Raw genomic sequence first — 12,868 nt, 5'->3', positions numbered from 1 at the left:
AAGGATGGATGTGTTGACCGATTAATGGCTGGAGGATGGGGGCAGGTCATGTGATCAAACCTCCAGGAATACATTTAATCAAAGTTGGCGAGGAGAGAATGTTGTGAATTTCTATCCTAAACTGACAGTGAGGTTTCTGTAAATTTACAGGATACTGGAAGAGGAGGTTTAACAGACGGGAAACACAAACCAAACGTCACATCGCGATCTGACTCACTCGATTCATCAGAACCTGAATATCAGCAGCATCTGGGTGTGGAAGGTAAAAGGTTTGTCTGTTCTGTCTGTGAGGGAAGATTTCAGGTCTCAGTGTGACTGGAAAAGCCCCGAGATTCACAACCCCTGGTGAGACCAAACCTGGAGAACTGTGTTCAGTTCTTGGCAATAAACCTGAGGAAGGATAGAATGGCCTCGGAGGGAGTGTAGCACAGATTTACCTGAGTGATATCTGAACCCCCCGGGGTTAAATTACAAAACTAGATTACACAAAGCAGTCAGGGACATGATGGCACAGAGAAGGGCGTTCGGCCCATTGAATCCATGCTAGCTCTCTGGAGCAATCCAGTCGGTCCCATTCTCCTGCTCCCTGTATCCTCGCAGGTTTATTTCCCTCGGATGTCTATCCAATTTCCTTTTGAAATCAAATCATTCATTGTGTCTATTTTCAAACTCCCTGATAGGCAGCAAGTTTCAGGTCATTGCCGCTCGCTGTGTAAAAAAATATCCCATATGAAATGAAATGAAATGAAAATCGCTTATTGTCACGAGTAGGCTTCAAATGAAGTTACTGTGAAAAGCCCCTAGTCGCCACATTCCGGTGCCTGTTCGGGGAGGCTATTACGGGAAGCGAACCGTGCTGCTGGCCTGCTTGGTCTGCTTTCAAAGCCAGCGATTTAGCCCACTGTGCTAAACAGCCCCTATCTCCTCATATCTCCTGTACCTTTTACATACAAACTAGGAACAGGCCACTCGGCCCCTCGAGCCTGCTCAGCATTCAATAAGATTGCGGCTGATCTCATTCTAACCTCAACTCCACATTCCTGCCTACCCCTGATAACCTTTCACCCCCTCGCCCATCTGCTCTGCCTTAAAATATTCAAGAACTCTGGAACTCGCATCCTTAAAAGGCAGAGTCTTACAACCCTCAAGAGAATAAAAAACCCTCATCTCCACCTTAAATGGGCGACTCCTTATTTTGCAACAGTGACCCTTTTGTTCCAGATTCTCCCACAAGAGGAAACATCCTCTCCACATCCACCCTGTCAAAACCCCTCCGGGTCTTATATCGTTCAAGCCAGGTTTTACCCAAAACTTTAAATCTGTGTCCTGACTGCTTGTACGATCAGTGAATGGAAACAGAGTTTGTTTGTCCACCCGATGGAAATCTGGCAAAGGGGCTGGTTTAGCACACTGGGCTAAATCGCTGGCTTTCAAAGCAGGCCAGCAGCACGGTTCGATTCCCATACCAGCCTCCCTGGACAGGCGCGGAATGTGGCGACTAGGGGCTTTTCACAGTAACATCATTGAAGCCTACTCGTGACAATAAGCGATTTTCTATTTTCTGTTCTATAATCTTGTGGACCTGAATCAAATCTCCCCTCAACCTCCTTTGCTGGAATCATTCTGGTAAATCTCCTCTGCACCTTCTCCAAGAACCTTCATATCCTTCCTGAAGAGTGGTGACCAGAGCTTTATAAAGATTCACAGGATAGAATTAGAACCATAGAATTCCAACAGTGCAGAAGGAGGCCATTCGGCCCACCGAGTCTGCACTGATTCTCTGAAAGGGCACCCTGCCTAGGCCCACACCCCTACCCTGTCCCTTTAACCCCATAGCCCCACCTGACCTGCACATCCCTGGACACTAAGGGAGAATTTATCAAGGCCAATCCACCTAAATTGCCCTTCTTTGGGTTGTTGGAGGAAACCTGAGCACCGGGTGGAAACCCACGCAGACACGGGGAGAAAGTGCAAACTCCATACAGACAGTCACCAAGGCCGGAATTGAACCCAGGTCCCTGGTGCTGTGAGGTAGCAGTGCTAATTACTGTGCCACCAGAAGCATAGTTCCTGTATCAATATTACTGTTTATGAAGCTGAAGATCGAATTTGCTTTGCCAACTACTCTCTTTAATCTGACTTGTAGATATACAAAATTCCTCTTCACCTCTTTCTCTCTTCTCCCGAATAGGCCAGTTGGGTTTTTAAAATAAAATTTACAGTGCAGAAGGAGGCCATTCAGCCCATCGAGTCTGCACCGGCTCTTGGAAAGAGCACCCTACCCAAGCCCACACCTCCACCCTACCCCCATAACCCAGTAACCCACCAACACTAAGGTTAATTTTGAACACGAAGGGCAATTTAGCATGGCCAATCCCCCAAACCCGCATATTTTTGGACTGTGGGAGGAAACGGAAGCACCCGGAGGAAACCTACGCACACACGGGCAGAACGTGCAGACTCCGCACAGAGAGTGAACCAAGCTAGGAATCGAACCTGGGACCCTGCAGCTGTGAAGCAATTGTGCTAATCACTATGCTACCGTGTTGCCCGTTTTAGTGACAATTAGCAGTTTTCATGGTCACTTTTTCCTAGTGCCGGTCCCAGAAATGACCAGATTCATTCAGCTCAATTTCATAACCTGCCTTTGTGTTTTTGTGGGTTCTCTCTCACTCCCTATTTTCTGTTTTCAATCAGTTTCACAGGGTGTTCGAAGGGGAACCTTCAAAGTCCGGAAACTCAAACCAAGCATCACATCAGGATCTGACAGAGTCCTCAATTTATCATATCCTGAATATCAGTGGAATATCATTGAACATGGAAGGAAAAAGCATCGTTCATACTGGGGAGAAACCGTACACGTGTTGTGTGTGTGGACGAGGATTCACTCGATCATCAGGCCTCACAAGCCACAAATGCAGTTACACTGAGGAGAAACCGGGGAAATGTGCGGACTGTGGGAAAGGATTCACGTTCCCATCCCAGCTGGAAACTCATCGACGCAGTCACACTGGGGAGAGACCATTCACCTGCGAAGAGTGTGGTAAGGGATTCACCACTTCATCCGCCCTGCAAACACACCAGCGAATTCACACTGACGAGAGACCGTTTCAATGTTCAGATTGCGGGAATTGCTATAAAAGTTCTGGGGAACTGATGCGCCATCAACGTGTTCACACTGACGAGAGACCGTTCAGGTGCTTTCACTGTGGGATTGGGTTCAGGCAATCATCTGACCTCACTGTACATCAGCGAGTTCACACTGGGGAGAGGCCATTCACCTGCCCCAAGTGTGGGAAGGGATTCACTCAGTCATTAAACCTGAAAATGCACCAGCGAATTCACACTGGGGAGAGACCATTCACCTGCGCCAAGTGTGCAAAGGGATTCACTCAGTTACCCAACCTGCTGAGACACCAACGGGTTCACACTGGGGAGAAGCCATTTGCCTGCACCAAGTGCGGGAAACGATGCACTCAGTTATCTGACCTGCAGAAGCACCAGCGAGGTCACACCGGAGAGAGGCCATTCACCTGCTCCGAGTGTGGGAAGGGATTCACTCAGTCATCCAACCTGCTGACACACCAGCGAGTTCACACTGACGAGAAACCGTTTCAATGTCCAGATTGCGGGAATTGCTATAAAAGTTCTGGGGAACTGATGCGCCATCAACGTGCTCACACTGACGAGAGACCGTTCAGGTGCTCTCACTGCGGGACTGGGTTTAGGCAATCATCTGACCTCACTGTACATCAGCGAATTCACACTGGGGAGAGACCATTCACCTGCCCCAAGTGTGGGAAGGGATTCACTCGGTCATTAATCCTGAAAATGCACCAGCAAATTCACACTGGGGAGAGACCGTTCACCTGCTCCAAGTGTGCAAAGGGATTCACTCAGTTACCCAACCTGCTGAGACACCAACGGGTTCACACTGGGGAGAGGCCATTCGCTTGCACCAAGTGCGGGAAACGATTCACTCAGTTATCTGCCCTGCAGACACACCAGCGAGGTCACACCGGAGAGAGGCCATTCACCTGCTCCGAGTGTGGGAAGGGATTCACTCAGTCATCCAACCTCCTGACACACCAGCGAATTCACACTGGGGAGAGGCCATTCACTTGCCCCAAGTGTGGGAAGGGATTCACTCGGTCATTAAGCCTGAAAATGCACCAGCAAATTCACACTGGGGAGAGACCATTCACCTGCGCCAAGTGTGCAAAGGGATTCACTCAGTTATCCAACCTGCTGAGACACCAACGGGTTCACACTGGGGAGAGGCCATTCGCCTGCACCAAGTGTGCAAAGGAATTCACTCAGTCATCCCACCTGCTGAGACACCAGCGAGGCCACAAGTAACCACAGTGATTGGATTTTGCTGTTCCTCACATTCCGGACTGAACCATATTCATTTGGGTCCCTTTCTATTGATAACAATTCCAGCTCAGTTGCAGAGGCTAATATTCTGGGTAATAGTCAAATAAATTAGATTTGTGTGAAATACGCAGTGTATTGAGAAACTTTTTCAAATCTCTGACACAAGTTCCTTTTGAAGTCCTCTCGCTCTCCCCTGTCTGTTCCATCCTCACCTCCAACAAGAAGTGTGAGGAGCTTGTGGAGCCTCTTTGTGACTGAGATTGAGTCAATCCGATCAGCTGCCTCTGCTGCTTCCCTCCCTTCCACGAGCCCACCGGACCAAACTGTCTCTAAATTTCATCCTATCTCGAGCCCTGAATTCACATCTTTCTCTAGTTTCTCTACCATTTCCCCTGATGCCCTCTTAGAGCTCATCTTGTCCATGAGACCCAGCTCCTGCTCCATCGACCCTATTCCCACTGAGCTACTGATCAGCCAACTACCCTGTGTCCATGGATATTGTCAACATTTCTCTCTCTTCAGGTACTGTCCCTCTGTCCTTCAAATCTGCCATCATCACCCCCTCAATAAAACAAACCCTTGACCCTGCCATCCTTCCAAATTACTGCCCCATCTTCAACCTCCCTCTCCTCTCCAAACGTTTTGAACATGTTGTCATCCCCCAAATCCTTGCCCATCTTTCCCAGAACTCCCATGTTTGAATCCTTCAATCAGGTCTCTGCCCTGTCACAGTGAAATACAAGAGACAATCAGAATCTTACCCGGAGAGAAGACAGACAATCCGGGAGCTTGGAAGCAAGGGCAGCACGGTAGCACAGTGGGTAGCACTGTTGCTTCACAGCACCAGGGACGCGGGTTCGATTCCCGGATTGGGCCACTGTCTGTGGGGAGTCTGCAAGTTCTCTCCTTGTCTGCGTGGGTCTCCATCTGCACTGTAAATTCTCTGATTCTATGAGGTGAGATTGTCCTTTCTGAGCTCCAGCCAGGTGATGTTAAACACTCAGGCGGGAAAGACAAAAATCTACAACGTGTTTAAAACAGCTGATTTATTTCACCAATATCTAGAATGTTAAACTCCAGTCCCTTAGAGATTATTATCATCAGAAACAAACTCCAACTATCAGAGTAAAAACCTCAAAAGTTCTGGTACAGAGAGAGGCCATTTGGCCCATTGTGTGTGTGCTGGCTGAAGTGGAGCTATTCAGCTTAATCCCATTTGCAGATCTCAGTCGATTGTCCTGTATGTCCCAGTCCTTAAATTGGATATCCAAGATATTTATTTGAAAGTGATCCGGATTTCTGCTTCTATGACCCTATCAGACAGCGAGTTCTAGACTCCTACCACTGAAATGATGAGCTGCTGGAAGCCATAGCTTTGCCAAAGGAAGTATCCATTCTAAAGTGCAAGGCCCATACTGAAGACAACACTATGGAAGCACAAGGAAACAGCCTTGCAGACCGAGTAGCAAAGGAAGCTTCCTCCCAGTGGGATTCTTCAACAGAACCAAGACACACCTACAAATTGGGAGTGACCGATTTATTACAAGATCTACGTGAAATGCAACATGACTCTTCACAAGAAGAGAAATGATCATGGTTAGACTCAGGTATCCAGTGGTATGATGATGATATTTGGAGACAAGTTCAGACGGATAAACCAGTTGCCCCACAGGCACTGATGCCATTTCTGGCCCAACAGATCCATTCATGGGGACATTTAGCCCCAGGACAGATGATGGCTTGATTCCGGAAAAGTTGGTGTGGCAAAGGATTCAAGACACATGCACAATTGGTGTCAAACCGCTGTGCAACCTGTCAAAAGAACAATTTAGGACCTATAACATCAATGCCTCAGCTAAAAGCTCCTGCCCCTGCAGCAACATTCCAGAACAAACAGGTCGATTACATCACCCTTCCTACATGCCAAAGATACACTGATGTCCTTGTAATAGTGGATAGGTTCTCTAGATGGGCCGAGGCTGCTCCAGCCAGGAGGGCTACAGCCACCCATACAGCCAAAGTCCTATACAAAGACGATATTCCCAGATGGGGAGTACCAGCTAGCATTGACTCAGACAATGGAACCCACTTTACAGGTGCTGTTTGCCAGGAGGTGTGCAGGTTACTGAACATCAATTGGAATCTACACTGCCCTTATCCAGAATCATCAGGACAAGTGGAACGCATGAACCGGACTTTAAAAGAACGATTGTCCAAATACAACCAAGAAGGCAGGAATTGGATTTAAGCCTTGCCACTAGTTTTGTGCAGTTTCAGAGCAACCCCAACCAGAACCACAGGCCGAAGCCCATTTGAGGTCATCACTGGCAGACCCATGTCCCTGCCAGGAACTATTGACTTAAGAAAGGCAGACTGCCATCTGATGAGTGATGCTTTACTCAATTATTGTCAAAACTCAACAAATGCTGTCAGTTCTGCTTCTCAACAGGTGTCGGCAGCGTGAGGCGATCCTCCTGAGGGGGGCCATGACTTGGTGCCCGGCGAATCCGTTTACGTAAAAAAAATTCAGCGTGAACGGTTAGCAGCCAAGTGGGAAGGCCCCTACCAGATATTACTCACAGCCCAGTCAGCCGTGAAACTCCAAGGAAATAAATCATGGATTCACGCATCATATGTGAAGCAGGCTGACAAAAATCAGAATCTGTAAAAATGTTTGCCATAATGTTGATTTTCAGTTACATGTTTGGCCCAGCAGGCCTTACCCAGGAGTTCAATGTTAACACGTTCCTTTACATGTCCTATACCTATGCCAGAGACTTTAACCTCTCTAAGTGCTGGGTGTGTTCTTGTATCCCGACCAATTCCCAAGCAGGTATCCCACTACAGCCTGTTCCTTTTACTTTATCCCAAATGGCAGAATGGTACATTTTCCAAAATCCCGACTATACCCTTCCCCAATGTGGAGACACCAGAACCAAAGAAATGATAAACCATGAGGTTAAGAGATGGCGATCTGCAGGCCGCCCATTAAACACTTTCAAGGGATGGTATCAACATGTCTATAATCAGAAACAGAAACCACCCCAAGTAACCTTCCCAACTGGTCATAATTATACTGGGACCATATGTTTAATCAGCTATAATCATAGAGCATGGAATGCAAGATACAGTAAATGTGAATATTATTTGGATGTGAGTACCAGTAAAATGTGCACTCATGACACAAGAAAGGTTGTGGTCTATGGACATGAAGAGAATCCCATTGACTTTAAAGGGCTACCTAATCGCACCGATGGGACAAATTTTACAGAACGTTGGTCCCAATATTCTACCTATAATGGCACCTATTACATCTTCAGTAATACTGCATAACCTTGGCTCCCAGTGAGCGGGAGAGGAGCGTGCTATTTAGGATTCATTATCCCTTTCATCCGTCTTTCCCTTTCCCTAGCCGATGCTATAAACGCAGACTCAAAACATGGCCCTCTCATCCCACAGTTTGAGAAATGTCAACCTCCCGCTATCATCAAGAGGTCTAAACTTGAGATCACAGGGGCTGAGAAATTCTTTTAGAACAGTACAGCACAGAACAGGCCCTTCGGCCCTCGATGTTGTGCCGAGCAATGATCACCCTACTCAAACTCACATATCCACCATATACCCGTAACCCAACAACTCCCCCTTAACCTTACTTTTTGGAACACTACGGGCAATTTAGCATAGCCAATCCACCTAACCCGTACATCTTTGGACTGTGGGAGGAAACCGGAGCACCCGGAGGAAACCCACGCACACACAGGGAGGACGTGCAGACTCCGCACAGACAGTGACCCAGCCGGGAACCGAACCTGGGACCCTGGAGCTGTGAAGCATTGATGCTAACCACTATGCTACCGTGCTGCCCCTGCCTATGGCATCATCGTACTGGCCAGAGAATACATTAAACTGGCTGCAGCCTGAGAGAAAATAACCCAATGACACTGCCCGAGCCCTAGGTAGTATTTCAGCCAAGATGCTAGCCATTCGAACTGTGGCTTTACTTGGAAGTCCAACCTACTTAAGCACCAGCGGAGTCACACTGGGGAGAGGCCATTCATCTGCTCGGTGTGTGAGAAGAGGTTCACTCAGTAATCCCACAGGCTGAGGCACCAGCTATTCCACAAGTGACTGAAGGGATTGGATTTGGATTCTGCTGTTAATCAAATCCGGACCGAACCATCTTCACTCTGACAGCTGGAGTTTGTTGCTGCTGATATTAATAAGGCTGAAAACTGGGGTGTGCATTGATGTTCTGTATAAATATTGATTAAATCAGCTTTGATTCAGACACTGTGTTTTGAATATTTGGATTCCTCAATGATAAGAGGAGACTGATCTGTTGACTGGGACATTATTTTGATCTTACTCTGAATTATTTCTATTCTCTGGTTCACCTTCTCCCAGATTAAACACTGAGCTTTCATCAATCCTATCAATCTGTTGGAGACATTGGGCGGTTGGTGAATTTCACCTGATGTTGGTGTCAGTTGCCCTCGGAAGATTTCCCGGTTTTCTGAAATTCCAGTGTGGTTCTGTGTTGATGGAATGATCGGAGTTTCAGTTTCAATGCTGATGATGGAGGGCCTGTGCTGACAGAACCACCGAATTGTTACAGTTCAGGAGGAGGCCATTCAGCCCATCGAGCCTGAACTGCTCACTGAAAGAACATTCTATCTAATCCCACTCCCCTGCCTTATCCCTGTAACCTTGCACATTCTTTCTTTGTAGATAATAATCCAATTCCCTCTTAAATACCTTGATTGAAGCTCCATCTCCATCTTAATATGTTCATTCTAGACTCCATCCACCCTCTGGGTGGAAACATTTGGCCTCGCATCACCTCTGCTGCTTTTGCTAATTATTTTGAATCTGTGCTCTCTCGTTCTTGATGTACTCTTGAGGGGAAATAGCTTTTCATTATTTACCCTGTCCAAACCCCTCAGGATCTTGATTACCTCTACAACTCTCCAATCAGCCTTCTTTTCTCCAAGGAAAACAGACCCAACCTCTCCTCATAGCTCCAGTTATTTATCCCTGGAATGATTCTTGTGAATCTTCTCTGGACTCTGTACTCCGATGCCTTCACATCCTTCCTCAAGTTTAAAAAAATAATTTCATGGGGATGTGGTGACGCTGGCTGGGCATTTACTGCCCATCATTAATTGCCCTTGAACTGAGTGGTTTGCTCAGCCGTTTCAGAGGGCATTTTAAGAGTCGACCACTTTCCTGTGGGTCTGGTGTCACATGTCGGCCACACCAGGTAAGGGCAGGAGATTTCCTTCCCTGAAGGACATGAGGGAACCAGATGGGGTTTTATGACAAACAACGATGGTTTCATGGTCATCATTAGACTTTTAATTCCAGATTTAAAAAAATTGAATTCACATTCCAACCATTCCAGATACTAACTAAGAAGTTAATTTCTGGACTAAAGAATTGTGAGTTCTTCGAAGATGTAACGAGCAAAGTGGATAATGGGGATCCTGGAGATGTAGTATATCTGGACTTCCGGAAGGCGTTTGATAAGTTGCCGCACAGAAGGTTAATTGACAAGGTGAAATCACATGGGATAAGGAGTAAATTATTAGTTTAGATAGAAGACTGGCTGACAGACAGGAGACAGCGAGTCAGGATAATGGATATTTTTCTGGATGGCAAGATGTAACTAGTGGGCTGCCACAGAGTTCGGTCCTTGGGCCCCAGCTATTTACAATCTATATTAACAACTTGGATACAGGTATAGAAGGTTCTATAACCAAATTCACAGATTACACAAAAATAGGTGGGACAGGAAGCTGCAATGAGAAAATAAGAACCTTACAAATGGATATAGATAGGTTAGGAAAGAAAATGGAATGTTAGCAAAAGGAATTGAGTAATAAAGAGTTGTTGCAACTATACACGGCATTGGTAAGACCGCACCTGGAGTATTGTGCACAGTTTTGACCCCTTTTTGAGGAAAGTTGTAGTGGCATTGGAGGCAGTTCAGAGGAGGTTCACTTGATTGATTCCAGAGATGGGGGGTTTGTCGTATGAGGAAAGGTTGAACAGTTTAGGCCTATACTCTCTGGAGTTTAGAAGAATGAGGGGAGATCTAATTGAGGTAAAGAAGATGTTAAAAGGTATGGATAGTGGACGGCAAGGTAGCACAGTGGTTAGCATTGTTGCTTCACAGCGCCAGGGTCCCAGGTTCGATTCCCGGCTTAGGTCACTGTCTTTGCGGTGTCCGCACATTCTCCCTGTGTCGGCGTGGCTTTTCTCTGGGCGTTTCGGTTTCATCCCACAAGTCCCGAAAGCCATGCTGGTGGTTAATTTGGGCATCCTGAATTCTCCCTCTGTGTACCTGAAAAGGTGTTGGAATGTGGCGACTAGGGAATTTACACAGTAATTTCATTACAGTGTTAATGTAAGCCTACTTGTGACAATAATGAAGATCATAAAGTAGACGTGGAGCTGATGCTTCCTCTTGTGGGGCATTTTAAACGAGAGGTCATAATCTTAGAATAAGAGGTAGCAAATTTAAAACAGATTTGAAGAGAAACTACTTCTTCCAAAGGGTTGTGAATCTGTGGAATTCGCTACCCAGAGTGCGGTGGATGAAGGGACAGTGAATAAATTCAAAGAGGAGTTAGACAGATTTTTAATTAGTAATGTGTTGAAGGCTTATGGAGGACAGCGGAGTTGAGCCCAGGATGGGATCAGCCATGATCACATTCAATGTGTTTAGGCTCGGGAGGCTGCATTGCCTACTCCTGCTCCTCGGTCATGTGTTCTCGGGAGGAGATGCTCTGGCTGATTTTGCAATCCAGCTCTTGGTCTTTAGCATTGTGGGTAGCAGATGAGGAACATATCAGCTATGATAGAATGGCGGAGTAGACACGTTGGGCCAAATGGCCTAATTCTGCTCCTGTATCTTATGAACTTATGACTGCAGTCAGAAGTCTTACAACACCAGGTTCAATTCCCAACAGGTTTGTTTCAAATGACTAGCTTTCGGAGCACTGCTCCTTCCTCTGAAAGCTAATTATTTGAAACAAACCTGTTGGACTTTAACCTGGTGTTGGAAGACTTCTTACTGCGCTCACCCCAGTCCAACGCTGGCATCTCCACATCAGAACCTCTGACTGTACACAGAACAATACTTTTCATTGTACCTCAGTACATGTGACAATGAAACAGATACAATACAAACAAGTGTACAAACTGGGGCAGCAGGGTAGCATGGTGGTTAGCATAAATGCTTCACAGCTCCAGGGTCCCAGGTTCGATTCCCGGCTGGGTCACTGTCTGTGTGGAGTCTGCACGTCCTCCCCCTGTGTGCGTGGGTTTCCTCCGGGTGCTCCGGTTTCCTCCCACAGTCCAAAGATGTGCGGGTTAGGTGGATTGACCATGCTAAATTGCCCGTAGTGTCCTAATAAAAAGTAAGGTTAAGGGGGGATTGTTTGGTTACGGGTATAGGGTGGATACGTGGGTTGAGTAGGGTGATCATGGCTCGGCACAACATTGAGGGCCGAAGGGCCTGTTCTGTGCTGTACTGTTCTAAGTCTTGTTTAACCATCCCCTGTGCTCACTTTCCTTTTAAGAAGGACCAAAAGTTGAAATTTCCCATTCTTTGTTTCTTCTAGTTGTGATCATTCTGATCACTGTCATCTCCTCCATACCCCTTCAAGATCTCTGCACTAATTTAATTCCAGCCACTATTGCACTCCTAATTTATTCGGTCCACCATTACTGGCCTTTTCTCAGCTTTGACAAAGAGTCATCGGACTCGAAATGTTAGCTCTTTTCTGTCCCGACAGATGCTGCCAGACTTGCTGAGATTTTCCAGCATTTTCCCTTTCGTTGCTGGCCTTTTATCATTTGACTGGGCCACAAGCTCTGGAATTTCCTCCTTAAAACTCTGCGACTCTCTAACTCACTTTCCTCTGTCATGATATACATCTATGTATATAATGGAGTGCAGACAGGCAGTGATTGACACTTAAATCTGGTTAGGCTAGTATCAGGTCTCCAGTCAAGTCAGTATCGTGCCAATCCACAGTTGAACATGTATAATAGTTTAGATGTAAAATAAAATCGTGTTGCATTTCATCAAGTGTTGGAAGTCTGTCTCTCGCTACACTGCATCAAGTGCAGTCCACATCGACCCAGTCTGCCCAACACATCATCCTCTGTTAAGATTATCCTTAAAATCTAATATCTCCTCATGTTGCTCACTGTCAATTGTTATTTTATAACATTTCTCTGAGATGTGTCAAGGCACAATAAATACGAATTGTTGTCACTACCCTGGACAGATATAATTGTTCATACATACGTCTCATACATACGAATTTGTAACTCGGAGTTAAACACTCTGTCATGAAGAAACATTTGAAAAATATTGCCCTCAACAATGATGGCGACTGAGCCTGCTGCTGCCCCCAATGAAGATGGTGGATGCGCGTGCGCTTCGCTACTACCGCCCCCAGCACAGGTGGTGGGTGCGCGC

At 46.4% G+C, this 12,868-nt stretch overlaps 1 protein-coding gene across 1 annotated transcript in view; it reads left to right on the top strand.

The window, feature by feature from the left end:
* Window positions 1-3,084: 3,084 nt before the first annotated feature.
* LOC119960858 (zinc finger protein 850-like) overlaps window positions 3,085-12,868 on the top strand; it is a 196,003-nt gene continuing 186,219 nt past the window's right edge. The window contains exon 1 of the mRNA XM_038788446.1: window positions 3,085-4,280. Within this exon, the coding sequence (XP_038644374.1) occupies window positions 3,157-4,280 (1,124 nt within the window). The 5' untranslated portion in view covers window positions 3,085-3,156. The remainder of the gene's footprint in view (window positions 4,281-12,868) is intronic.

The sequence above is a fragment of the Scyliorhinus canicula genome, unplaced genomic scaffold, assembly GCF_902713615.1.
Source record: "Scyliorhinus canicula unplaced genomic scaffold, sScyCan1.1, whole genome shotgun sequence".
NCBI lineage: Eukaryota > Metazoa > Chordata > Chondrichthyes > Carcharhiniformes > Scyliorhinidae > Scyliorhinus > Scyliorhinus canicula.
The sequence above is the reverse complement of the archived record's forward strand: the minus strand, read 5'-3'. Positions and strand labels throughout refer to the sequence as shown.